Source organism: Rhamphochromis longiceps, linkage group LG14 (assembly GCF_057381845.1).
Source record: "Rhamphochromis longiceps isolate RC_006_pf linkage group LG14, R_longiceps_female_GT1.1, whole genome shotgun sequence".
Taxonomy (NCBI): domain Eukaryota; kingdom Metazoa; phylum Chordata; class Actinopteri; order Cichliformes; family Cichlidae; genus Rhamphochromis; species Rhamphochromis longiceps.
This window is the reverse complement of record NC_140570.1, coordinates 17040550-17068312: the sequence shown is the minus strand read 5'-3', so window position 1 is coordinate 17068312 and position 27763 is coordinate 17040550. Positions and strand designations below refer to the sequence as shown.

Genomic DNA, 27763 nt, shown 5'->3' with positions numbered 1-27763 from the left:
AGGGCCAGAGCCAGTGCCCTTCCAGAGATCCCTAGATGCTTCCGGACTGGGAAGGCTGTGAGCCGTTTCCGCCGCCATTGCGGATTTTGGACAGAAGATCAGCCATAGCCACTGCTATCCATCGATGCAGTGCAGAAAGCATACACAGAAGGGGGGGGCATATTTAACATTTTTCCACTGATATCTCACTTCGGAAACACGATTACCCACAGCATCTTGCCTATTTTAAAACAGTGCTATCGTTTTCACCGACTGGCTCCGACCTACACATTCAGTGAGGAGGTCGTAGCTAGCGCGGTGCTGCTGCTGCCTAGCTAGCTGTACGACCAGAATTTCAGGACTCCGGAGAAGCTCAAGGAAACAACCATGGCTCAAATCCTGCCTATCCGCTTCCAGGAGCACCTGCAGGTAAAGTGGTCGAATCTAGTAGCTATATCGTTTCCTTACATTCTCTTTGATCCCTTCATTTTCCGGCTTAACGGTCGTTTTGACAGCTTTCTAGTTCAGCTAGCGTTAAACGTCAATAACCGCAGCAAATGAATGACCTCCCATCCCCCGTTTAGCCAGCAGCTAATAACTAGCCTCTCATGCTAACTCCTCATTCATTGTACTGATGCTGTCACTCGCGGCCAGGAGGCGAAACTAGTTAACGACAATCACCTTTTCTGACCTTGAGTGACTATTTATTGGGTTGTAGCGTATGACTGATGCACGGCCACGTTTTGGTCTGTTCAGCGTTATTTCAATATCGAATTAACGTTTGGACCTTGTGAGGCGAAACATTCCAATCGCTGACCTGCATAACATGAACGCATAGTATAGCTGTTTAAAGCATGCTTTATGTTATTGTCATGTGCCCATTTAAGTTATGAGCCGTGAAACCGTGGTCAGTTGCAGTCTGACTAGACTCAGAGCTGCTTCACGTCATAGAGAAACGTTATGTCACGACAGGCCATTTTTTTACTGCTGAAGGGAGAGTCGGGTTATTCTTTAGGGTTTTTCTGACTGAAATGTAACCCATTCATCGCGTTATCTGAAGTGAACCAGGTGGTCCATTCAGTCTGCCAAAAGAATACGATTTTGTTCTGCTGTCCACATTCATATCAGTCAGTCATCTGGTACATCCCAGCTTCTGGCTGTATTGGATATACCCAAGGTTCCCAACCATAAATCAAAGCTTGAACCCCTGTGGAGATTTTGTTTATACTGTGACCCTTGGATGACCTTTTGCCAAGCTTCAGGTATTTTTTGTTAACTAAAGGCACAATTGAAATAAGCATACTTGACATCATTGGCTTTTTACAGTGAAGAATGTACTGGAGATGCACCAGCTATGCATTTCTGGGCCAAAAAATATATATAAACAAACAATTTGCCCTGTGTAGTATGTTGCATTACTACAATATTATTATCTCCCCCTGCTGGTAATGCAATTTCTGCATGCGTGTCCATTTCACGTTTTGGACGGGCAATGCGTGAAATGAACATGGTAGACCAACATGTCTGTTACACGTTTTGCTGTGATACTGGGTTGCATAATTTGTTTTTTTTTTGTTTTGTTTTTTTTTTTTAATTAAAAAAAAATTTTTTTTCTTCAGTCTTTGTTTATCTCAGATACGTATTTCATATAAACAAAGCATATCAAAAAACACAAAGAGATTAAAAACTAAATTCAACTTCCCATAACTATACCAGTGTCTGAACAATAAAGACAGATAACGTACAGTTCCATGTTATCAGTGTGTTAAGCCCACATTCTCAGAAGCATTGAGCCTGCAGATAAATTAATTCACAATATTTTTAATAAAGCTTTCAATCTACTGAAATGAGTAATTATAAACACCTTGCTTGAGTTGTCTGTCTCTTCAATAATAACATCATAGCATCTTTTTAAAGCTACATTAGGTTTTCGTGAACTCACTTTCCTTTCCTTTGTACATACATTTGCATAAGAGGAAATTAACTTGTGAATACATCAGTCAACATTTCCTACAGATATTATCATTACCTGTCATTTGATCTGTAATAAGATGAGCAAGATATTCGACCTTACTACCGACAGTAAGATTGTTATCAAGTTTCAACTCTGGAAATCTTTGTCCTCCTCAGTTCTGCAAATCATTACAGGTCACTTACGGGGATTGCATGTAATGTTATTTTCTACAGCATTGGCAGAACATATGTGTATGAGCTGCTGGAGATCAGCACTACTAGCACTATGACCACAAGATCATCTGCATACATAATATCAAACTCTAGAATATTACCAACCGCTTTGTCATAAATGTTGAGTATTTTATCAAAGTGTCTTTGAAATGTATCCAGCATAAACATAGATGACCGCTGTTAGTAGATATGATCATATTTGCTGATATAAGTAAACAAACTGGGCCTTAGAGTGGGCCTTTGTGTTAGGAAGCCCTGTTAGCTACTATATAATCATAGTAATATGTGTTAGCTTCTTTAACAGAGGTCTGTACAATTTTGTTATTTCTGGACATTGGAAAAATACATTTTATGATTGAGTAGCACATATTGGTGATATTGCTTTGATGAAAGTTCAGAACCTTTTTGGTTAAGGAAAAATCCTGCCAAAGGAAATTTTGTCTTCGATATTGTACTGTGTGCCAATGGCTGCCATTAAAACAGGTCTTCTCTTCATCGCCAGCTCCAGAACTTGGGGATCAACCCAGCCAACATTGGATTTAGCACGCTTACAATGGAGTCTGACAAGTTCATCTGTGTACGAGAGAAGGTTGGTGAACAGGCTCAGGTTGTCATCATTGATTTGGCTGATCCCAACAACCCCATCCGTCGCCCCATCTCTGCCGACAGCGCCATCATGAACCCTGCTAGCAAAGTTATTGCCCTTAAAGGTAAGCCCCCATCTTAAATCCACTGTTGCGCTTTTATCACGTAGTAAGTGTGCTAGGATTTCAAAGCACATGGACTTAAAAATTAAGCAGCTAAAATTGGTTTGTACCTTGCTATCTTGATATTTGTTTTGTTTTTGTAAAAAGTACACTGGTCCATTTGTGTAAAAAAAAAAAAAAAAATACTGTGTTGTCAGTTATGTAGCCATCACAGTCTGCTTTTCATTTTGATGTTCATATGTAGATCACCCCATTTCTGTTTGTTGAAAACGACTAGTAGCTAAATAGTGTGTGTGTACGTAGAAATGTAATTGTGCTACATTTAGAATTTGCTGTTTTAGTTCACGAAGCAGTAGCACTAGCAAATTGTCATGCTGTCATGAATCCTTTGTCTATTTTGCTTGTTTTTGCTCTTTTTCATTTCTTACTGCTTTCTTATGTTTGCAGACGGTGAGTTGAATTTTATGTATCATGAGTTGTCAGAGTGATCCTGTATGCACTGTCTTGAAATGTTTGCACAGTAATGAAAGTAATTTAAACGAATGTCTGGATTTACAGTAATAACAGTAGGCGAGCACAACAAAATTAAGACAGTAGCTTAAAGGACCATATCTTCTTTCTTTTTTTTTTTTCCTTTTGTTTTCTGTGTTCACGTGTTTTTTCCATTAGCTACACCGGAAATATATTTTATATCACAGTTGACCATTTCTAAACACTGTACCTTATTTTCGTACTGTACTGGAGTTGATGACAAATTTAAAAAATATAAAAACCTATGGGTTATACATTTGCATTGGAAAAGTAATAAATTAGACGTTATCCTCCCCATATTTTGTTATTATTTGATAACCAGAGTGTGTGCCTGTGTTGGTCATATAGTCGAATTAATGCACTGACATTGTGGTGAAAACACATGTAAATCTGTCTACGTCTTCATTACACAGCAACAATAAAAGCCTTCAGTAATACAGTTCCTGAGTTATTTTTAAACTGTCATTCACAACCTGAAGGCATCCACATAGCTGCTGAACATCTGAGTCAGAAAGTTGTCTAAACTAAATGAAGATTTTCTGTGACTGACCGTCACCGTAATATACGGAAAGTCAGGTGATTATCTGGAAAAATTGAGATGCCTTGGAAAATAGTTCGTAATAAAGTGGAATGTGTGTGTAGTAAAAGGGGAAAAAACATGCAGAAAACAAAATGATATGGTCGTATTAAAAATGTGAAACTGTCAAAAAGGATACCGTGGCAATCACAAAAGGATAACAGAATGGTTAATGAGATTTTCCCATTTTAAGGTCAGGCTTCAGGCTTAAGGGTTTTCTTTTGTTTTTTTGGTGAGTGTAGGAAAAACAGAGAATGCTTAAAACAACTGGGCTGTGATGCCAGCCTCATATCACAAAAATGTGCTGCTCAGTGTGCAGGTGCAATTTTGACTGGCTTGCCTCTGGGATAACGCAGATATTAACATCAAATGCTCATTACCTCATTGTCACCTTGCAGATACTGACATTCATGACAGGTTTTCAATAACTGTTCACGTTTTCACACTTTCAGTGTGTGGTGTTACTCTGTTTTAAATAGCGACTAATTGTAATTTTTATTATACCAGAGGATTAGTCATATACATGTGTTAATTATTTAGGGTTTGGGCACACATTTATATTTTATATATTCTAGACTAATAATTTTTCACTTTATATCTTGCATTGTAGTTATGCAGGCAGTTTATTTTATTGTGCACTATACCCACAGTATTACCAAAAACTGTTCAGAAATGCCACTATACTGTCAGTCATGCACTTTGTTACCAGTGAAACATGTGGTTTATTTGGTTTGGGCCAGATTGAGACTAGAGCTTATACCTATAAGAATTGAAGTGTCTTTCCTCCAGTGCGACTGAACTGGAGGAAATGAACAGAATGGCTGTGAGTGCATCTGTCCAGCATCCTTCTCATCATCTCATCTGTTTTTGTGCTTTGTGGTCTTACTAATCTGCATTCAGACCCAAACCACATCCCTTATTTTGGGATTAAATTTCAGCTTGAATCCCCTAAGACCTATGACAACATGACAGGAGTTTGATTTCTTTAGTAGGTTGTGTGGGTGGAAAGCTCAACACAGGTCATTTCGAGCATGCACTGTGGACCATGTCATACTAGTAGGTAGGCAGTAGTTCCTAACTGATCTGGTTTGGATTGAAATATTGATGAAGAATTGAAATACTGAACCAAAACTGCATGAAAGGTCACTGTTGAGCCATCTGAGAAGCAAAGACACCATAGTATTTGTGCTAGTGCTGGGCGATATGGAAAAAATATTTATCACGATATGAATTATTTTATATCACGATAACGATAAATATCACGATATACCACCTGACCTGTGGTCATCTATAGAGTACGCAGTCTGTAAACAGCGAGCGCAAAGGGTCCAGTCTTTGTTAATGAAATGGATGGTTACACTCATGTTGGGGTGCGTATCTTTGCTCGTCCATATGTCAGTTGTCAAGGCATAATGCACGACACTGCAAACATCCTTCTCTACTTTGGCCCGGCATGCATCATATAAGCAAGGCAACTCGACTTTACTGAAGTGCTTACGACCCGGCATAACGTAACTCAGATCAAGAACTTTGACGAGGTCACGAAAGCTGTCCTTCTCAACTACATAAACAGAGGCGATGCCTTTATAAATGTAACGTGAGATGGCTCCTGTGATTTGTTTATGGTGCTGGGAAGTTTTTTCATACGGCGTGCCTTGTGCGAAAGACTGCTGTATCTTCAGGTAGTATAGCTGAAGATACAGCAATTTTCCCAAATTGCTCCCGTCGTTCCACAACTTGGTTTAGCTCGGATTTTCTGCATTCTTGAGTATTATTTTTCGTGGACCTTCTGTAGGTGATAGAAGAGATTTGTTGTGTTGCCACTGAGTGCAGGAATAGTTTTATAGCATAGCTTGCAAATGGGCATCTTCTGCTCCATGTTGGTGCTGTTGAACCCAAAATGTAACCAAATCACAGACGTACCCGCTCTTTTCGGTAAAAGTGCTTCTTCTTGGGCTGCCTGTGTAGCTGTCTCTGCCTGTTGCATGTCCAGGCATGAAACTGCAACCTGTCGCACGTCCATCGTTTTGAGTTACCGTAAAGCATGTTGCAAATCCGGGTGCACGCAAAGCAGCACCATGTCGCAAAACCACAAGAGTTTCTTTGTGAAAAATATCAATTTTTATACTTTATTTTTTCTTGCATAAAGTTAAGAGCATGTATAGTGAGAAGACGACACAAATTTATTTGCCACAGGCTATTTAACCCTTTAAGACCTACCATAGAACCAAGTCCGCCAGAGCTTATTTTTATATTTTTAAATGCTGTAGTGCCATTTGTGGGAGAATTTCAAGTTGCTATACATCAATACAACCGTTATAACCCAAATTGTAATAATATGTATGCATTAAGTCCATAGTAACTACATAAATTGCAAAAAAGCGCAATAAACTACAAAAAAAATTTAAAATCGTTTGTGGTTTTTTTTACATATATTTCTAGTTAGAGAAATTTAAGAGGCTTATTCCTTTAAAACTGTAAATACAAAAAAGTTGCACAAAATAGTTTCCAACCACGAGAAATTTATTTTTAGTGTCTTCATAGTTTTATTTTTGAGATACACAAATTTTTATATACTTCAGGAAAAATGAAAAATATTATAATGCAAATTTGCAAAAAAAAAAACAGCATGTGCATCAAAATAAACTATTTACAACGGTGTAATTTGAGATCTAAGCATCCCAGAAACAATACAGAAAAGCATAAAGTCAAACATGACTTTTAAAAACACCAGCAAAGGCTTATAAGGCCCTGAAGGTAAAGAACTACATTTCCGCGAAATGATGTCACGTCCGGTTTCGGGCAGGTGCTGACACGCGATAGTTCGCGCTGACGTATTCCAATGTAGGAAGTGTTATGAACAACTGATCGGATCGGCAAAGCCTGTTTCTGGAATATTATGTTTTTGTTGCTGCAAATGCTTTTTATGCAATTTTTGCAAAGCTATATGTGGAAGGAAACCGTGACCTAGGACAAGCTAATGGCATAAGATGTAAGTACAACTCCGGCTTCATATGCAAGAACAATTATTGCGCTAGCTTACGTGTTTCCAGTTCTACAGGGATTTAAAAATAGTTAGGCAAAAGGAGTGTGCCTGCTCCGGTTTTAAAGGGTTAATGATATATTTTATGTAATAATTTATAAAATTAGGTTAGAAAGGATAGAAGACAAAATGGCATGATAGACACTTTTCTATCGTCCACACGATATATATCGTCATATCGCCCAGCACTAATTGGTGCTATTTCCAATCAAGCGCCAGTACTGCATTAAAAAATGCAACCACCTGCAACTGCATCAGAATGCTAATAAGAGTAACTGATAATGAAATTTGGGGGTCAGTACCAGTTTCAAGGGAATAGAATGAAAAATTTGGGTATCAGTTTTCTTGCCAACAGATATTAAGCAACATACAGGCCTATACACTGGTTCTAGTCTAATTGGAAGAAGACCAATCTGACTGATAGATCTGTGAGTTTAAAGCTTTTTATGATAAGGGATTGGGTTATTCCAATCCTCCATTGCCACTGCAAATGAATCTGTTTGTTTCTATGGATATTTAGCCAACAGTGTGGCACACCTCATTTAGTTTCTTTGCAATCTTGGCTACCTCTTGCTGTGCCGACCTCACTGAAATGAATGTGGGAGCTGTATTTCTTTGATGCAGTGCTAAGCACAGTCTGAGTTTCTCTAATAAAAAGAAGAGTAATTAATTGGTGAATGATTTTATATTATCACAAGAGGGTTGTATAGTTAGACGCAGCTGAACACGTAACAGTTTATTGCATCAGATGTTACTGAATGCAGATCCAACATTTTAAGTGGTTGCCCTTTTGTTGGTCTTGCCCCTTTTTTGTTGACACTGGTACTGGCTTTTTGTATGGTCTGTCGGTGTTACACACACAAAAACCAAAAAAAACCAAAACCCTCCCCGATTACCTGCATTTCCCCCGCAATTGGAAGAGGTATGCCCAATTGATTTCCTCCCAAACTCTGCTGTGGGTTGTGTGCCGTAGCTTTAGTCAGTAGACCGATTCAAGTTTTCTTTCTTTCTTCCTCGTTTTAAATGTTACAATCTAAAAATTTTGGAGGGGGTGGGCTAGCAGCGTCCCAGCACGGCTAACGTGTTAACCTCAGCTCTAAATATTTTCAGCTGCAAAGACCCTGCAGATCTTTAACATTGAGATGAAGAGCAAGATGAAGGCTCACACGATGACGGATGACGTGACCTTCTGGAAGTGGATCTCCCTCAACACTGTCGCCCTGGTCACAGACAACGCGGTCTACCATTGGAGCATGGAGGGTGACTCTCAGCCAATCAAAGTATTTGACCGTCACTCCAGCCTGGCAGGCTGCCAGATCATCAACTACCGCACTGATGCCAAACAGAAGTGGTTGCTGCTCATTGGCATTTCTGCACAGGTGAATTAACACAGTTTGCTTTAGCTTCGTAATATTACAATCAAAATAATATTTCAGACAAAATATTAAAATGATGTCAGTGTGTGTGAAATGCATCACATTTGTATTAGTCATTGCAGGGTAAGTTTATGATATAGCAGAATTTATAGCAGAAAAAACCCCATCACAGACTTTAGTCTGATTTGTGGGCGTTCTCTCCTCCTCAGCAAAACCGTGTCGTTGGAGCCATGCAGTTGTACTCGGTGGACAGAAAGGTTTCTCAGCCTATTGAAGGACATGCTGCTGGATTTGCACAGTTCAAGATGGAAGGCAACACCGAGGAATCGACTCTGTTCTGCTTTGCCGTGCGGGGACAGGCGGGAGGAAAAGTAAGATTTATACTTATTAAGAGAAGCTCAAAGCCTCGTAGCTGCAAAATAAAAAGATCGGGATGAAGTAATTTTAGTGGAAATTAATACTGATTAGAAAAAGGCATTTGGGGTCTTGCTTTGTCTTCTTTTTGTTTTCATTACTTTTTTCTCCCCTAGCTCCATATTATTGAAGTGGGGACTCCACCAACTGGGAACCAGCCGTTTCCAAAGAAAGCTGTGGATGTTTTCTTTCCTCCAGAAGCCCAGAATGACTTCCCTGTGGCCATGCAGGTACAAAACCTCCCTCTTCTTTAATCTGAGGCTTTGTTTATTTAGTATTTAGTTTGGTATCCTGCTAAAGAGTCCTCCTATCTATACATGTTATATCTCCCTTCCCCTTTCTGTACATCTAGATCAGTTCCAAGCAAGATGTAGTCTTTCTCATCACCAAATATGGCTACATCCACCTATATGACTTGGAAACTGGAACCTGTATCTACATGAACAGGATCAGCGGAGAGACCATTTTTGTCACTGCCCCCCATGAACCTACTGCTGGAATCATTGGAGTCAACAGGAAAGGACAGGTACTCAAATGTACACTTGTGGAGTATATTTTGCAGTAGCAAGTCTAGAATGCAATGATGAATGAGCCGCTTATTAATTTCCAGTGGAGCACAGAGCCAAGCTTAGTATAGATATTTCATCTGGGCCTTTGTGCAAGTGAACAGGTTAAACTGTGTTTAATTTTGGATGCAAAATGAGTTGAATAATGTTTTTGGTAGATGTTTTAAATATGTGACAGATAAAATTAATATATTTCTTATCAGATTCCAATTTTATTTTAATATTTGTGACTACATATTGTTTTTGAAAATTGCTTAAAGATATTTTCCAAACCTGATGTATATTTTTAAACCAGTCTGCACACATGTGTAGTGGACTACTTTCCCTGTGGTGTGTTGGCCCTGGTATGTCAGCGTGGAGCCTTGGGTGTGACCTTGACTGAGGAAATCTCTGAAAATATCAGGCAGTGGCAGCATCTTCAGTGTCAGGCAGCATGTGACACTAACAGCAGGTGGCCTCAGCTTGGCCAGGCAGACTACGCAGTCTAATCCTGTTATTGCTCTTGGCTCTCACCTGCGGGTCTGCTGTACACAGGCCAGTGTGCTACACGCACGCACACACATTTCATGTGCAACTGTGTGTGTAACACTGTACACGACAGCTTGTGGTAATCCCTGCATGTAATTCAGAAACGTGACAAGTGCAGGTCTCATAATGCAGTTCTTTTAACTCAGATTTTTACAGTGAACTTAATTTCAAACCCAGGTTTGCCAGCAGTTATTCTCAATTTTGTGTCGAATATGTGCCTGTCTCTTTTTGTGTCTTTATATCACTGTACACCAAACTGCATTTACATTTTGGTGGACTTTTGTTGGAAGGTGTTGTAGCTGGATACAGTTTGACATGAACCAAGAACTTTTTAAAAAAAATATTCTGCCAGTTTTGCAGCATCATAGTATTTATTATTTAGATTCTTTTGAATGTATGATGTGAATCTTTTATATAGGTTCATTAGTCTTTCAGGAGTGTACAGAATATAAAGACAGTTTAATGTGATCCTAATGAAAGGAAAACGAAACATAAATAACACTGCCTGTTATGCTTTTAGCTTAAATATAATGGCACTTTTGGTTCCCGGTGTTTTAAAAACAAAGTCAACATGTGGCATGTTACAGTTAATCTGTCACCAGGAATAACACCTGTTAGGCCAGAGTAATACGTCATCTCAGCCTCACCTAGCTCCCTGAGCCCTGCTGCACTGAAAGTTGAAGAAGATGAATTTCAACTTAGTTTTATTTATATAACGCAAATCACAACAACAATCACCTAAAGATGATTGTTGTTATAATTCAGCGGTCCCCAATCTTTTTTGCGCCACGGACCGGTTTAATGTCAGACAATATTTTCACGGACCGGCCTTTAAGGTGTCGCGGATAAACAACAAAATAAAATGATACGACCAAGACAACAACTGTGTAATTGTGTAACTTTATTAGCAGCGTACTCCTGAAATGCACCAACAACATTGAGAGTAATGTCCTCCTCTCTGCCTTTTAATGCTCTCTGGTCGCTATGGTAACGAGTAAATATTTCTTTCAAAATAAGACACAACTACAACACGGGAAAAGCCCCAGGGAAACCAAGTCAATGATAACCATAAATTTCACACCCGAGCCTCAACCTAACAACTCATGGACCGGTACCGGTCCATGGCCAGGGGGTTGGGGAACACTATTGTAAGGTAATGATGCTTACAATAATAACTAGAGGGGACCCTTAAAATCAGATGACCCCCTTGTGATAAAGGAGTGTGAAGGGATATTAAGCAGAAGGAGTCTCATTTTGTAAAACCGAAAAGCATCCAAACACCAAACACAGCTCCTTTCTTGGTCTGAAGGGTTTTTTTGGAGCATCGCTGTTCGCGTCACCTCCATGTGTCTTTACTTTTCTCAGCCTCCAGCTGTAGGATTTCCCATCATGTTATGTGCCAGCTTAATTTTGTAAGTGTGTCATTATTAGTTTTAGAGATAGTTAAGACTTTACAAACTATTGAGTGCTGTGGTGTTTTCCCTAAATGAGAGAGAACTGATTGTGAATGAATAATTGTTGTCTTTGTATACATTTTTGCATCATGTGATTAGAACAGCAAGAACAGTGCAGTGGATACAGGTCCCCTGTCATTGGTGACAGTCAGTAACATTTAAACGCCTTTAAAAGTCACAGTGAATGTGTTTTGTCGCGGTTCAGTTCTAATTCTGTCAGGCGGGCAATTACCACCAGTACAGCTAGCATACGCCACAGCACAAATATCAGTGTTAAATAGCTAGCAAAGACAACAGCTGTTTAAAAAGTATGAACAGCTTCTAACTAACTGTAAAGGCAGTTAGGCGTTACCAATTACACATGCGTTTATGTGCACATTTGATTTTCCAGGTGTTGTCTGTATGCGTGGAGGAGGAAAACATCATTCCATACATCACCAATGTGCTCCAGAATCCAGACCTTGCACTCCGAATGGCTGTCCGCAACAACCTCGCTGGTGCTGAGGAGCTGTTTGCTCGCAAGTTCAACACCCTTTTTGCAGCAGGAAATTACTCAGAGGCTGCAAAGGTGGCAGCGAATGCACCCAAGGTACTGCCATTGTGCTTCTGTGCACTGAGACTGTGAGTCTAAGATTTCAGTAGCTTATATAACTATGAAAACCAAAGAAAATTTGTAAAAACAAGTTTAGATAATGCTTCCAAAATTGTTTAAAGGGAGTACAGCCCGCGCGCTGCTTTTATTCCTTTTTCCCGTATTTTACCTTTTTGTATTTTCAATGGGCTAAGAAGTTTCCATCCTACCTCTCCAGGGTATTCTGCGAACACCAGACACCATCCGTAGGTTCCAAAGTGTTCCCGCCCAACCAGGCCAGACGTCTCCCTTGCTTCAGTACTTTGGCATCTTGCTGGATCAAGGCCAACTTAATAAGTTTGAGTCTCTGGAGCTCTGCAGGCCTGTCCTTCAGCAGGGCCGAAAGCAGCTACTGGAGAAATGGCTAAAAGAGGATAAGGTATGTGTTTAGTGGTTGGTTTTAAAGTGGACAGTCTTTATCTTAAGTTTAAATATTTATATCTCAAGTTCATCTATCATATCATAGAGTAAAAAAAAAAAACTGAGACCATGTAAAATCAGAGTGCTACTCTGACTCACTGAATCACATAAATCATTTAGTATAAAGCAGAAGATCACGTAGGCCAGTGAAACCCAGATTCCCTTTTTTTGTTTTTGTTTTTTCCACTGTACCATGGCAGATCACTGTTATAGTTTCTAACCCTTCTGTTTGTGTTTACAGCTGGAATGTTCTGAGGAGCTCGGAGACTTGGTGAAGTCTGTAGATCCAACTCTCGCCCTCAGCGTCTACCTCAGAGCCAATGTTCCCAATAAGGTCATTCAGTGCTTTGCAGAGACTGGCCAATTCCAGAAGATTGTTCTCTATGCCAAGAAGGTTTGTGATGACTGACTTGGTAAATAAAATATCTTGGGCTGTAATATGGTTCACAGTGTTTTGTTTTGTTTTTTAATACACCTACATCACAGATGGGGAGCATCTCATACATCCTTACATGTCTGTCATCCTTGTAGGTTGGCTACACTCCAGACTGGATCTTTTTGCTAAGGAACGTAATGCGGATCAGTCCAGAGCAAGGTCTTCAGTTCTCTCAGATGCTGGTTCAGGATGAAGAGCCACTGGCTGACATTACACAGGTAAAAATAAAGATTTTTGGGGGGTAACGTGGCTAAAAGATACTATGACTATGATCTGAATCGTAGTTATTCTCACAGTTGTAGCTGAGCACATGATTGCAAAAATATCCCACACCTCTGCGATGTGTAGCAACACAACCAAGATTTTGAGAGTTTAACTTTTGCGGTTTCTCTGTTATTTAATTTTCCAGATTGTTGACGTATTCATGGAGTACAACCTGATCCAGCAGTGCACGTCCTTCCTACTAGATGCCCTGAAGAACAACAGACCCATGGAGGGACCACTGCAGACGCGCCTGCTGGAAATGAATTTGGTCCATGCACCACAGGTACATGAACATGTAGATACAGTGGGGCAAAAAAGTATTTAGTCAGCCACCGATTGTGCAAGTTCCCCCACCTAAAATGATGACAGAGGTCAGTAATTTGCACCAGAGGTACACTTCAACTGTGAGAGACAGAATGTGAAAAAAAAAATCCATGAATCCACATGGTAGGATTTGTAAAGAATTTATTTGTTAATCAGGGTGGAAAATAAGTATTTGGTCAATAACAAAAATACAACTCAATACTTTGTAACATAACCTTTGTTGGCAATAACAGAGGTCAAACGTTTACTATAGGTCTTTACCAGGTTTGCACACACAGTAGCTGGTATTTTGGCCCATTCCTCCATGCAGATCTTCTCGAGAGCAGTGATGTTTTGGGGCTGTCGCCGAGCAACACGGACTTTCAACTCCCGCCACAGATTTTCTATGGGGTTGAGGTCTGGAGACTGGCTAGGCCACTCCAGGACTTTCAAATGCTTCTTACGGAGCCACTCCTTTGTTGCCCGGGCGGTGTGTTTTGGATCATTGTCATGTTGGAAGACCCAGCCTCGTTTCATCTTCAAAGTTCTCACTGATGGAAGGAGGTTTTGGCTCAAAATCTCACGATACATGGCCCCATTCATTCTGTCCTTAACACGGATCAGTCGTCCTGTCCCCTTGGCAGAAAAACAGCCCCATAGCATGATGTTTCCACCCCCATGCTTCACAGTAGGTATGGTGTTCTTGGGATGCAACTCAGTATTCTTCTTCCTCCAAACACGACGAGTTGAGTTTATACCAAAAAGTTCTACTTTGGTTTCATCTGACCACATGACATTCTCCCAATCCTCTGCTGTATCATCCATGTGCTCTCTGGCAAACTTCAGACGGGCCTGGACATGCACTGGCTTCAGCAGCGGAACACGTCTGGCACTGCGGGATTTGATTCCCTGCCGTTGTAGTGTGTTACTGATGGTGACCTTTGTTACTTTGGTCCCAGCTCTCTGCAGGTCATTCACCAGGTCCCCCCGTGTGGTTCTGGGATCTTTGCTCACCGTTCTCATGATCATTTTGACCCCACGGGATGAGATCTTGCGTGGAGCCCCAGATCGAGGGAGATTATCAGTGGTCTTGTATGTCTTCCATTTTCTGCTGATTGCTCCCACAGTTGATTTTTTTACACCAAGCTGCTTGCCTATTGTAGATTCACTCTTCCCAGTCTGGTGCAGGTCTACAATACTTTTCCTGGTGTCCTTCGAAAGCTCTTTGGTCTTGGCCATGGCGGAGTTTGGAGTCTGACTGTTTGAGGCTGTGGACAGGTGTCTTTTATACAGATGATGAGTTCAAACAGGTGCCATTCATACAGGTAACGAGTGGGGGACAGAAAAGCTTCTTACAGAAGACGTTACAGGTCTGTGAGAGCCAGAGATTTTCCTTGTTTGAGGTGACCAAATACTTATTTTCCACCCTGATTTACGAATAAATTCTTTACAAAACCTACCATGTGGATTCATGGATTTTTTTTTCACATTCTGTCTCTCACAGTTGAAGTGTACCTCTGGTGCAAATTACTGACCTCTGTCATCATTTTAAGTGGGGGAACTTGCACAATCGGTGGCTGACTAAATACTTTTTTGCCCCACTGTACATCAGGTCCAGACAGGCCAGATTATTTCATTTACCAGTGACCAGTAGGTCTCACCTAAACTAAAACGGCGCTCTAGCTTTCTTTCCCCAACTTCTTTCACAACAGATCAAATCTTTTGCTGTTTACAGACATGTTTGGATTTGAGTGTCTGTGTGTGACAGGGCCTGTCTGTGTGCCATTTGTTGCAGGTTGCAGATGCCATTCTGGGTAACCAGATGTTCACCCACTATGATCGCGCTCACGTGGCCCAACTGTGTGAGAAAGCAGGCCTCCTGCAGAGAGCGCTGGAGCATTACACTGACTTGTATGATATTAAACGAGCAGTGGTGCATACACACCTTCTCAACCCAGAGGTACGACACAGATCGAGAATATAAAATTGCTGTTGTGGTTTGCAGTGATTGTCTTTGTGTCGCTGATGATTTTCTATTTATCTCTTCAGTGGTTGGTGAATTTCTTTGGCTCCCTGTCTGTGGAGGATTCCTTGGAGTGTCTGAGGGCCATGTTATCTGCCAACATCCGGCAGAACCTGCAGATCTGCGTGCAGGTCGCCTCCAAGTACCACGAGCAGCTCACTACTCAATCCCTCACTGAACTGTTTGAGTCATTCAAGAGCTTTGAGGGTTAGTGGGGAAGGTGCAAAAAAACAAAACCCAACGTATCTTTTGTTTTACTACTTTTGCTAATTCTGAGTTTTTTTGCTTTGAAGGTTTGTTCTATTTCTTGGGCTCAATTGTGAACTTCAGCCAGGATCCTGAAGTTCACTTCAAATACATTCAGGCTGCGTGCAAAACAGGCCAAATCAAAGAGGTGGAGAGAATCTGCAGAGAAAGCAATTGCTACGACCCCGAACGTGTGAAGAACTTCCTCAAGGTCCGTGCAGAAAACGGTTATCTGCAAAATAAACCTGTGATTTTTCTGTCTGTCAACATTTTATTGTGTTTTTTCCAGGAAGCCAAGCTTACCGACCAGCTGCCATTGATCATCGTGTGTGACCGCTTTGATTTCGTCCACGATCTGGTCCTGTACCTGTACCGCAACAGCCTACAGAAATACATAGAGATCTATGTACAGAAGGTACATTAATAAAACTCCATCCTTTTACTCATTTATTCTCTCTCGGTATTGGTCTACCTCTGTGGTTGTGCATTTGTTTTTACCTTGATGGAAACGTGTCATAATTCTGTTGTCATTTATTCCAGGTGAACCCGAGCCGTCTGCCAGTAGTCATTGGTGGATTATTGGATGTGGACTGTGCCGAAGATGTAATTAAGAACCTGATCATGGTGGTGAGAGGACAGTTCTCCACAGATGAACTGGTCGCTGAAGTGGAGAAAAGAAATCGGTGAGAACCAAAAGAACTGTTAAAAGTGCACCACAAAAGAGGAATCGCTCGCTCGGCGGTCTAACTCGACCTGTGTGTTAAACTGGTCCTTTCCCTTCATGATATTCTGTCAAAGCTTGTGACACATTTACTGTGCCTCCTTCTCCAGCTTGAAGTTGTTGCTGCCTTGGTTGGAGGCTCGTATTCATGAAGGCTGTGAGGAGCCTGCAACCCACAACGCCTTGGCCAAGATCTACATCGACAGCAACAACAACCCCGAGCGTTTCTTGAGGGAGAACCCCTACTATGATAGCCGCGTGGTGGGCAAGTACTGTGAAAAGAGAGACCCCCACCTGGCTTGCGTGGCTTATGAAAGAGGACAGTGTGACCAAGAACTCATTCACGTGAGTTTAAAAACAAATCATTTTAACTGGAAGGCGAAATTCCGGGTCATTAGTAATACAAGGTTTTTATTGGCCTTTTATTTCAAATATTTTCGTTCTGCTTCAGGTGTGCAATGAGAACTCACTGTTCAAGAGTCTGTCCCGCTACCTTGTACGCCGCAAGAACCCAGAGCTGTGGGCAAGTGTGCTGTTGGAGACCAACCATTACAGAAGACCACTCATTGACCAGGTGTGACTTTTTACTATCTCTGATACTAAATCATGCCACTTAAACTAGTGTATTGTTAAAAGTTCCCAGGCTGTAACGCTTCGTTAGCTTGCATAGTGTAAACCAATCATCAGCTGTTATGCGTCATGTTTGTCGTCGGTCTCTGCTGCAGGTCGTCCAGACAGCCTTATCAGAGACCCAGGATCCAGAGGAGGTGTCTGTCACAGTCAAGGCCTTCATGACCGCCGACCTTCCTAACGAGCTCATCGAGCTTCTGGAAAAGATTGTGCTGGATAATTCTGTCTTTAGTGAACACAGGTAAGAGTCTTACCTGTATTTAATGTTGTTCTTCTTTTATTTAACCCTTCATATCCAAGATTTAGACATCACTGAGTCCCCTGCTCATAGTTGTTGTTCCAGTTGACGAACATTGAGCTTGCAAAGCATTCGATATATTCAATAATGCATTTAGTGAAAAGCTTGTATCTTGTTGATTTCAGAAACCTTCAGAATCTCCTCATTCTGACTGCCATTAAAGCTGATCGGACACGCGTCATGGAGTACATTAACCGTCTGGACAACTACGACGCCCCAGACATTGCAAACATTGCCATCAGCAATGAGCTGTTTGAGGAGGCCTTTGCTATATTTAGAAAATTTGATGTCAACACTTCTGCTGTGCAGGTGCGCGCTTTCGTTATTAACTACAACTTGTTTAAAGTTTTTAAACACCTTGTTTTTGTCTTAATTCAGAGCGTGCTAACAGCCCTCAGAGTTTTGCCGGTCATTTTGATATTCAGCGATCTGAATGTTTGCTGCTGTCCAGGTCCTGATCGAACACATCGGCAACCTGGACAGAGCTTATGAATTCGCTGAGCGCTGCAATGAGCCCCCAGTTTGGAGTCAGCTGGCAAAGGCGCAGCTTCAGAAGGGCTTGGTGAAAGAAGCCATCGACTCTTACATTAAGGCTGATGATCCCTCGGCCTACATGGAGGTGGGACAAGCTGCAGCCCAAAGCGGTAAGATGATCTCTTTCAGTTTTTAAAACTAAGATCTAAGATCTTTATCACTTACCTTATTGTTTTATTTAATCAAGATACTTAAATGGCGTAATGTTAAATATGCAGTAGATAGGTGCTTATGGTAGTTAATTTTTGTGTGCAGGAAACTGGGAGGACCTGGTGAAGTTCCTGCAGATGGCTCGAAAGAAAGCCCGCGAGTCATATGTTGAGACAGAGTTGATCTTCGCCCTGGCCAAGACCAACCGCTTGGCCGAGCTGGAAGAGTTCATCAACGGACCCAATAATGCTCACATTCAGCAAGTAGGTCCTGACACACACACACACACGCAGTTGTACATACAGCAGTTCCCAGTTAATTCTTTACCCCGTGTTTACAATTACAGCTGCTTCGCTGGTCTAACTTAATTTGTTCATCTTCCATTAGGTGGGTGATCGATGCTATGACGACAAGATGTACGAGGCAGCCAAACTGCTTTACAATAATGTGTCAAACTTTGGCCGTCTGGCCTCAACTCTGGTTCACCTGGGAGAATACCAGGCAGCTGTGGACGGAGCCCGCAAGGCTAACAGCACCCGTACCTGGAAGGAGGTGAAGGAGATCAGTTTCATTTTTGAAAGTATAAAGAGTGAGATCAAGTTCAAGCCTTATGTTCAAAACACAAACTCACTCGACTGACTAATTTTAACAGCTGTTTTTTGTTTTTTCCTCTGCTCTGTCAGGTGTGTTTTGCTTGTGTAGATGGGAAGGAGTTCCGTCTTGCCCAGATGTGTGGCCTGCATATTGTTGTCCACGCTGATGAACTGGAGGAGCTCATCAACTACTACCAGGTATGTGGGGTACCTGTTGGCCAAACACCATGGTCTTTCAATGAATGATAAGTAGGTGAGCATGTATACTATCACTAATCTGGCATAAATAACAGTCAACAGTCATATAAGCCTGCGGATAGCAGGGTTTCCAGTTTTCTCCAGCTTACAGATGGTATATTGTTTTCCTGCGCCTCAGCGCACTGTGTCTACAGACTTGAGTTTTGTTTATGATGGTTCAAGGGCCTCAAAATAACTTCCCAGATTGTGTAGGGGAGCGAGATTAAGGGTTATAGTTGTGTCACTAAGTCTGTCTGTATCCTCCAGGACCGTGGTTACTTCGAGGAGCTGATCACCATGCTAGAGGCTGCCCTTGGGTTGGAGCGTGCTCACATGGGCATGTTCACTGAGCTGGCTATCCTCTACTCCAAATTCAAACCCCAGAAGATGAGGGAACACCTGGAGCTCTTCTGGTCCCGTGTTAACATTCCAAAGGTGGGTGTGAGAAACGGATTTAGTATGAGCTTTACAGCCAAGCAGATTTTGGCAGGAATCTGACGAAATGCATCACAATACACCGACTGCGACTGCAGTTCAGTATAATGTGATTGTTTTAAACATTTTAACAAAACTATATCTAAAGAATTAGGATTTAAAAAGAAGTAAAGTAAATAAACTCCTCAGAGGAACAGCAACTACAACTTTGACATCTTCAGTAACGTCTATAAACCCGCATTCGTTTTCAATTGTTAAATTGTTAAATTTGACTTGATGTCTGTTTGTGTGTCAGGTTCTCAGGGCAGCTGAGCAGGCCCACCTCTGGGGAGAACTTGTGTTCCTCTATGACAAGTATGAGGAATATGACAATGCCATCATCACTATGATGAATCACCCAGCTGATGCCTGGAAGGAAAGCCAGTTCAAAGACATTGTCACTAAGGTGCAAAACATAATTTAAAAGCATATGGTAGTGCTAACAATTACTTCTCTTGACAGGAATACAGCACAGAGCTGCCCTTTTTTTTCCAAAAAACGTGTTTAACTTCATTATGTTTGTCATAGGTGGCTAATGTTGAGCTGTACTACAAGGCCGTCCAGTTTTATCTCGAGTTTAAACCACTGCTGCTGAATGACCTCCTTATTGTCCTCTCTCCAAGACTGGATCACACACGTGCTGTCAACTTCTTCAGCAAGGTCAGTATGATTTTCTTTGACTGTTTCTTTGGTTCAAATCAAAAGATCAAGACTTTTGCCAGACTGAAAACTGATAAACATTTCTGTCTGTTCAGGTGAAACAGCTGCCTCTGGTTAAGCCTTACCTAAGGTCTGTCCAGAATCACAACAACAAGTCGGTGAATGAAGCACTTAACAACCTCTTCATCAATGAAGAAGACTATGCGGTATGGTTTCATGTGCTGTGCTCTGATGTTTGATTACAAGAGAAACTCTTTGTTATTGTTAATTCCAGCAAGCACACATTTAAAACGTTGCAGTTGTTCCGCATCTTGCTTTCTCAGCCTAATCTCACAATTGTTTCTCGTGTTACTCAGGCGCTGCGCACTTCCATCGACGCTTACGACAACTTCGACAACATCTCGCTCGCCCAGAGCCTGGAGAAGCACGAGCTGATTGAATTCAGGAGGATCGCAGCCTATCTTTTTAAAGGCAACAACCGCTGGAAACAGAGTGTCGAGCTCTGCAAGAAGGACAAGCTCTACAAGGTGCGTGGGTACAAAATTAACAAATGAGTTGCAGAAGAAAAGTACATTCCTAAAAGCAATGTAAATATAAAATTTACATTTGAGCGTGGAAACAAACGATTAGGTGTGTCAGTTTGTTGACCTGGCTTTTTTTTTCCTGCAGGATGCCATGCAGTACGCATCAGAGTCCAAAGACACTGAGCTGGCAGAAGAGCTCCTGGCTTGGTTCTTGAAGGAAGACAAGAAAGAGTGTTTTGCTGCCTGCCTATTCACCTGCTACGACCTGCTGCGGCCCGACGTAGTACTGGAGACTGCCTGGCGACACAACATCATGGACTTCTCCATGCCGTACTTCATCCAGGTCATGAGGGAATATCTCACTAAGGTGGGTTGGCCAGAGGTAATGAGGATTAGGACAAAGTAAATGACTTTATGATATGGCCTCTAAAGAGAGAAAAGCATCTCATGTTACAAACCCAATTTATAATTGTAAGGTCAAAAGTTTAGATACACTCATCATGGGTATGAATGTCATTGCAGCTAAGTGATTTCTTTGAGGCGTTCGCTTTCCAGGGTTAAATGATTGTACAGCATACATCTTTAATATTTTTAAAAACAAGAATTGGCTGCATACGTTTGAATTTATTTTATATTTTCTCTAATCCACACAGACACAAAGGTAAATACAGGGTACCATATATACATAGATCCCCACTTATATTTAGTTAAATGTCCCTTAGCAAGCATCGACCAGATGCTTTTGGTAGCCATCAATAAGCTTTCATTATAATTCTGGCTGGATATTTGACCACTCTTCTTAACAGAATTGGAAGAATTCATTTAAATTAGTTGGCTTTTATGTGTATTCCACAAATTATAAATAGGATTGAGGTCGGGGCTTTGGAAAGGCTATTCTAGAAACGTATTTTAAGTCTGCTTTATTCATTCCAAAAACAGTTCTGATGTGTTTTTAGGATCATTTTCCTGTTAGAACGTGTAATTCTGTCCAAGTTTCAAATGTGTAGCTGATTTAAGATGAAGTTGAAGAACTTGGAGATAATCCTCCTCCTACATTATTCCATACACGTTGTGCAATGTACCAGTACTACTGGCATCAAAACAGCCCCAGAGCATGATGCCGCCACCACCATGGTTGACAGCTGGTACTTATGTTTAAAACCCTCACCTTTACTTCTCCAACGAAAGCATTTGTCTTGTTCATGTGGTAGGCTGTAAATTACTCCACTTGAAGGTGTTTATTTTGGAGCAGGGACTTCTTTTTTGGTCAGCACTCTCTGTCCATGGTGATGTTAAACTTGCTTCACAGTAACAAGTGTTACTGGTGTTCCAGCAGTTTCCAGCTCATGACAGGCTTAAGCCTCATGGTGGTTCCTGGGTTGTTCCTGAACATCCTAACCCATTTCCTCTCATCTGAGGGTGACAGCTTGGGTCTTCCAGTGAGTGCTGTCAAACAAATCCTTTTCATGCTGGTAAAGAGAAACAACCAGTTGTAGTCAATTCTGATCACTAATGAGAAGTTAATAAGTCTTGTCAAGTTAAAAGATACTGTGGATCAGATTTATGTGCATTTTTGATTCTGTCTAAATAGCAGAAGATCATAAATAAATTCAAACTTGTGCACCAGACCCTTGTCTTTTAAAATCATTAAAGATGTATGCTGTACAATCATTCCACCCTAGAAAAAGAACATTATAAGCCCAAAGTAACCATGACATTCATGGCCATGGTGAGTGTTTGTGTGTGTCCAAACCTCTGACCACAACTGTATAAGGACATGCAGAGATGTTTCTTCTGCTGTTAGATTTAAAGACTTAAATTAGTCCCATCGTCCCTTCAGCCATCTTTGGAAGACTAAGAAAAATCTTAAGAAATCTTTTTTCTGATCAGTGCCCAGGATTTCCATCCTTCTGTTACAAGAAACAGTAGCAGCAGCTAAAATGTGTTTGCAAATACTGTTGGACTCTCAACAGTATTGCACAGTTAAAGCCCCCACCTCCCAGTACTGCCAGTTCTTTCCTTCATTCATGTTCATCGTCCTTTGCATCTGTCAGTCACCATGTGTCATCACTGGTGTTTTCCTTTTTTCATTTGGGTTTCCATCTATTCAAGCTGCTTTTCCATACAAATGTGTTACGGAGGAGATTCATAACTGCTGTGTGACTCATTACGCCATTTATCTCTGTTACATGGCAAGCAAAGCCCACACGAAAGAGAAACACCTGATTCTTTCATAACAGCGCGCAAACCCGAGTGAAGCATTTACACATTTATGTTCCAGTTTTTGATGATAAATTCAAAATACTTCAGTCTGTTATTTAAGCTGTTCAAGAAACAAAGTGATTGTGTCACGTTAAATGAAGGGATTGTGTATATCTGGGTCTTTTTTAGCGACATAGAGGAGCCATGTTGTTTATACTAGTCTAAAAAGTGAGGCGCAAGTTCACGGTAGCAGGTTTGATCTCAAGTGTGCATTTGTATCAAAAGTGGCATTAATTACCCGCATCACTCGTAGGATTTTTATATTTCTTCTTTAAGTGACAAGTCCTCTGTTTGCTCTCTCTCTCTCTTTCTCTCTGTCACTTTCTATTTTGGGAGACTCCCATTTGTTTTTTCCTCCCTAAGTTGCCTCTCTGAATTTCCTTTCCAGGTTGATGCGATAAAGGAAAAGGTGAAAGTCCAATCCATTTTCTAATCATTCTTTTTGACCCTGTCCCCTGTCCTGTAGCCTGTAGTTTGGAGCAGTAAAACTAGTACAAACTGCATGTTCCCTCCCCTCCCGTCCCCTCTCCCATGTCACTCTCTGCTGCTTCTGACTGTAAATTCCACATCTCCACTAGACCACCTACCAACCCACGAGACTCCAGAGCGGGGCTCTTCACGCCCATCAAGAGCCCTGATCGGCTTGCTGGTGTGTCCGTGACAGCTTGAGTTTTGCCTCAGGCCAGGAATCACAGAACTGATTGGTGAATTGGACACGTAGCTGACAGCTAAACTCAGATTAATTGCTGATTCAGCTCCTGAGACTTTATGACACTTCCACAGTCATTTTTTTGAAGATCTGTTATAGCAGTGCAACGGTAACGGCCACCTGCCGCAGCTGAAAGCAGCTTCAGAGTCTCTCAGTTGGTCTTTGTAAGTCTGCCTCTTAGAGAAAGCCCTTTCACATATTTGTGTCAGACGTGCAACCGAGCCCTCGACTGAAGCCAGCATGCTTATCAGCTCTCCTCGGCCGTGGGTGAACAGTGCCACTCTGCTTAGCCTCCCCTCACCTGCTGTGGGTCAGGTCCTTTTTCTGAGATTTGTAGATTAATTCATGTTTTACTGTCTCGTACCTCTGCTCAGCTGCGCTCTACTGCTAACAAGTTTATTTCAGGAAGCAGATGTGTTTATACTGTCGATGTTCTAGGTTTGCCTTTTTTTGGTTTTAATCAAATCTTGGGAGGATATTGTTCTGTTTAAACAGTGGTGCATTAGCATAGACTGCAGCTGAGTGTAATATTAGCATTAGAGGAGCCACAGAGGCTCCATTTTAACAAAGTATTTCTTTTCTGTTGTTTTCTGTCTGCCTGTACTTATTTCAGTGCTATAGTTACAATACTGGCATTAGAAACCATAAATGTTAGCCTGTTACATGCATTTTTAGAGGGTGTATTTTTCTCTGTTTCTTTGAGTATTCTTGCAAAGTGAGCTCTCTTCAAGCGACAAATTGCTTTTGTGGGTCAGGGAATAAAATCTGTAGTCCGGGTGTATCCACTGGGGAGAAAAAAATCAGAACTTGTAGAAAACGACCAGCATGCATTTCCCTCCTCCTCCCTTGGTAGCATCAGCTGCACTCAGGCCAGGCTAAGAGACATGTTGTTGGCTGTGCCTGCTTCTTGGAAACGTTGAACTGGCTGTACAGTACCATCCCCTCCACCCTGTCGTTCACGCTCCCTCCACTTTGGCTCTCTGCTTCTCTGTCTTTCTCTCATGCACTCCTCAAGAAATAAATGACTAAACTGCTGCTTCAGCATGTCTCTAATAAATCGGCACACTTTTCTTAAAACGGCCTCTTAACTAGATCGACTGATGTTTTTCTTTTTCACTAGTAAACCAGACAGTATGTAGAGAACTGAACCCAAAACCACCGTGAGAGAATCCAACCCCCCTTTTTGTTTAAGTTATCTTATCTCAACTGCAATGCACGCTGGCGTAGCCGAGAGCACTGAGGGTAATATCTGAAGCTTCCCGCTGGCTGCTTAATTCTCTGAATTGTTTCAACTGTATCTTTTGTCCTTTCGACTGTCATTGTCTGCTTCTGAGCTGAGGCTAAAACACCAAAGAAGAAATAATGGGAAGTTTGAGAAAGTTTATCTCAAGGCTTTTACATGTTTTACAGAGCTGTTTACACCCATGCAGGGAGTTAGAGATACGATATGTAGCATGTTAGCTACAATATTAAAGTGACAAAAGTGAACGTCTGATTTTCAGGCTTTAGAAAATGTAGTTTAAAGCCTGAAAAGTCTGGGGGGCTTCATCCAATCACACCTCTTTTCTGGTAAAGGTCAGGTGAGTAGTAAAAAAACAAAAAAGGAATTAAAACACTTCATTGCATGATTGGAAGGAGGAAGCAAGGGGTTATCAATCTATATATATTTACCTTTTCATTTTATTTGACCTTATTTTACATTTATTTAATTTTGCCTGTATATAATGGCCACTTTCGCCTGTAAAAGTATTAAATCTTGGAAACACCAAGTTCTTACTGGTGTGGATTGGCATTTGTGTTTTCAGAACACACTGGATGCTAAGCTAGGAAACAAAGATGACGACAGATCCAAGCAGGTTGGTTAGTATACAACAGTGATTTTTTTTAAAAAGAATGAGGTTAAGTTAAAGGTAAAATGTGACAGTAAGATGGTTGAAATTGCGTAGTTGTAGTGTTCTGGAAGAAAAGCCTGATGTGAGGGTGTTTGCACTGGTGCAGGGTGGGTTCTCTACATACTCACACTTGTTCAACATGTTAGAGTAGATGTTTTTGGGTGGCTGGATGGTGGGACCATTATTACCCAGTAGCTGTTTGTCTTTGTCTCCCCTCCTTACTCCCTAATTCGTTTCACAGTAAGTGGATGTCCATAAGGTAGAGTAGCCAGTAGCTCTGTAGTTGTAGTTATTCCTCTTAGGCTCCTTAGCGAGGCCTGCTTCCCGCAGCCTGTTTTTATTTAAATCTGGACTGTAATCGTCTTCGCCTGTCAGGAATGGTCCCATCCGTCAGCCAGTGAAATAACCCAGAGGTCAGTTTTTACAAACCCTTGCTCTTCAAGAGCCCCGTCGTCTTCACTTTAACTGAAGTGTGACACATCCGCTGTCGTCGTGTGCCCCCACAGGTGGACAAACTCGAAGCCTCCGAGTCTCTGAGGAAACAGGAAGAGCAGGCTACAGAGTCTCAACCCATTGTTTACGGTAAAAAAGGCCTCATGTTCAAAACTGGATCACCGTAGTGCCTTTTGAGAATAGATTTAATAGTTTGATCGCAGCTGTGGTGTTTTTAAGTACTCATCTTGGCGTTGTCTTGCAGGCACACCCCAGCTTATGCTCACAGCAGGGCCCAACGTGCCCGTGCCTCCTCAGCAGCCCTACGGCTACGGCTACACAGCAGCACCCAACTACGGCCAGCCGCCACAGACCACCTTCGGTTACGGCATGTGAACACCCAACTACCCACATCCTCCCCCACCCACAACTCAACCCAACACCTTCCTTCCATCTGTTCTCCCTCCTTTGTGTTCCTCACCAGCTTCCCATGGTCTTCTACTCACAACAGGGGCCACAAGCAAGCAACAGCCCACTCTCGTTTCTGGCACTATTTTTTTATTCTGTCGTCCTGTTCCAAGAGAAAACACTTAACTGCATCGAAGGACTTTTATTTGTATTGTTTGAAAGAAATTGGACCACACGTTTGTTTTTTTCCACATTCCATATTTATGACTACTTATTAAGATATTTTTGTGTGGTTTTTTTGGGGTTTTTTTTGTTAATGTCAAAATTTTTTATTGGTTTATGGAGAAGTGGACTTGCTCAAGCTCAGCAATGAGCCTTTGAAGTAGGTGGAGGAGCATTGGATTTTGCACTCATGAAGAAATTAATGTAGAAGAGCTCTTACTTTTGATGTACTGAACATGTGGACAGCTTACATTGTCTCGTTTGTCTGTATAATGCATTTCATCATTGTATATTCTGAGGAAAAAAGGTTACATATAATATTGAACATATATTGCCATTTCAGTGGCTATAGCTAGCAACACTAAGTAATGATAGTATATTCTGCACAGGCGTGTAGCTTTATGGAGTTTTAAATGCATACAGACGTATGTCACTGTGTGACTGGGAGTGTGTGTGTGTGTGTGACCTAAAGGTCTGAATAAGAATTTTAACCCCCCTCTCTCTCAGCCTGTACTGAGCTTCTTCACTCCACCCATCTAGATATTAGCGCTCCCTCATTAGCTCCATGTATTAAGGTGACCTCTTGTGCTGTGTACAGTGCTTGTGTGAGACTGTATCTGTGTATGTGCAAGGACGGGACCACGGCCACTAAACCCCAGGGCCCTTAACCGTACCGCGTGTATGTATTTACTCTGAACCCTTTTCGTGCTGAGGTCCGTGTATGCCAGGTGTTGTGGTGTTCCCCTCGGTCACCGTTACTTTTTTTTTCCCCCCTCTTTTTCTTTTTCCTCCTCGCGTGTACAGATGTGAAGAATTGAAAACTTTTAGATGGAGACCCCCACCTCTCTGTCGTCCATCCCCTCCCCTGTCTTGTTACCTCCTTTGTTAATGCTTAGTGGCAAGAACAAAGAAAGAGGCAGAGGAAGACAGGCTGGTGGAACGTTTAGTGTTTTAACGACAGCTCGATTAGCTCCATAAACACTCCTGTAGGTTGTGTGTTTAGATGGTTACGATGAAGAAATTTACTAAGTCTCCATACATCCAGTTCTCTGTCAAGAATGGTTTGAAATAAGAGCCTGTTACTTACCTTGATGTACTTAACTTCCTTACATGCTTTAAGCTGTGTGTGTAAAGTGTCATCCTAACCCTGACATAAGTTGAATTCCTTTCTGTTGTCATGCATATTAATAAAGGGGATCTGTCATCGATAAGTGGAAGAATATGACTTAATTGAAAGGGAACTACTAGCCTAAATAAAAACTAAAAATTGTACCCTGTCTCTGTGTGTGATGGCAAAAAAGTTGATTATTTTTTCAATATACATAAAACAGA

General features: G+C 41.5%; 1 protein-coding gene across 4 annotated transcripts; it reads left to right on the top strand.

Annotated features, from left to right (window-relative positions):
* The first annotated feature begins 49 nt into the window (after window positions 1–49).
* LOC146653865 (clathrin heavy chain 1-like) lies at window positions 50–27703 on the top strand. Of its 4 annotated transcripts, XM_085379412.1 has the most exons (34): window positions 50–408; window positions 2669–2876; window positions 8135–8403; window positions 8610–8771; window positions 8931–9044; window positions 9167–9340; window positions 11754–11951; window positions 12172–12372; window positions 12655–12807; window positions 12945–13067; window positions 13259–13396; window positions 15212–15376; window positions 15466–15646; window positions 15733–15896; window positions 15975–16100; window positions 16226–16368; window positions 16517–16751; window positions 16858–16980; window positions 17132–17277; window positions 17460–17643; window positions 17786–17978; window positions 18124–18281; window positions 18406–18570; window positions 18702–18809; window positions 19116–19283; window positions 19579–19728; window positions 19851–19982; window positions 20078–20188; window positions 20339–20509; window positions 20652–20873; window positions 23157–23177; window positions 25745–25782; window positions 25876–25951; window positions 26067–26205. In XM_085379412.1, exons 1-33 carry the CDS (start codon window positions 367–369, stop codon window positions 25904–25906), a joined length of 4917 nt encoding a protein of 1638 aa, XP_085235538.1. In that variant the 5' UTR covers window positions 50–366; the 3' UTR covers window positions 25907–25951; window positions 26067–26205. The 4 variants fall into 4 exon arrangements, with proteins under 4 accessions (XP_085235538.1, XP_085235536.1, XP_085235537.1 ...); XM_085379410.1 differs by lacking the exon at window positions 25745–25782 and having other exon boundaries at window positions 26067–27703; XM_085379411.1 differs by lacking the exons at window positions 23157–23177; window positions 25745–25782 and having other exon boundaries at window positions 26067–27703.
* Window positions 27704–27763: the final 60 nt, after the last annotated feature.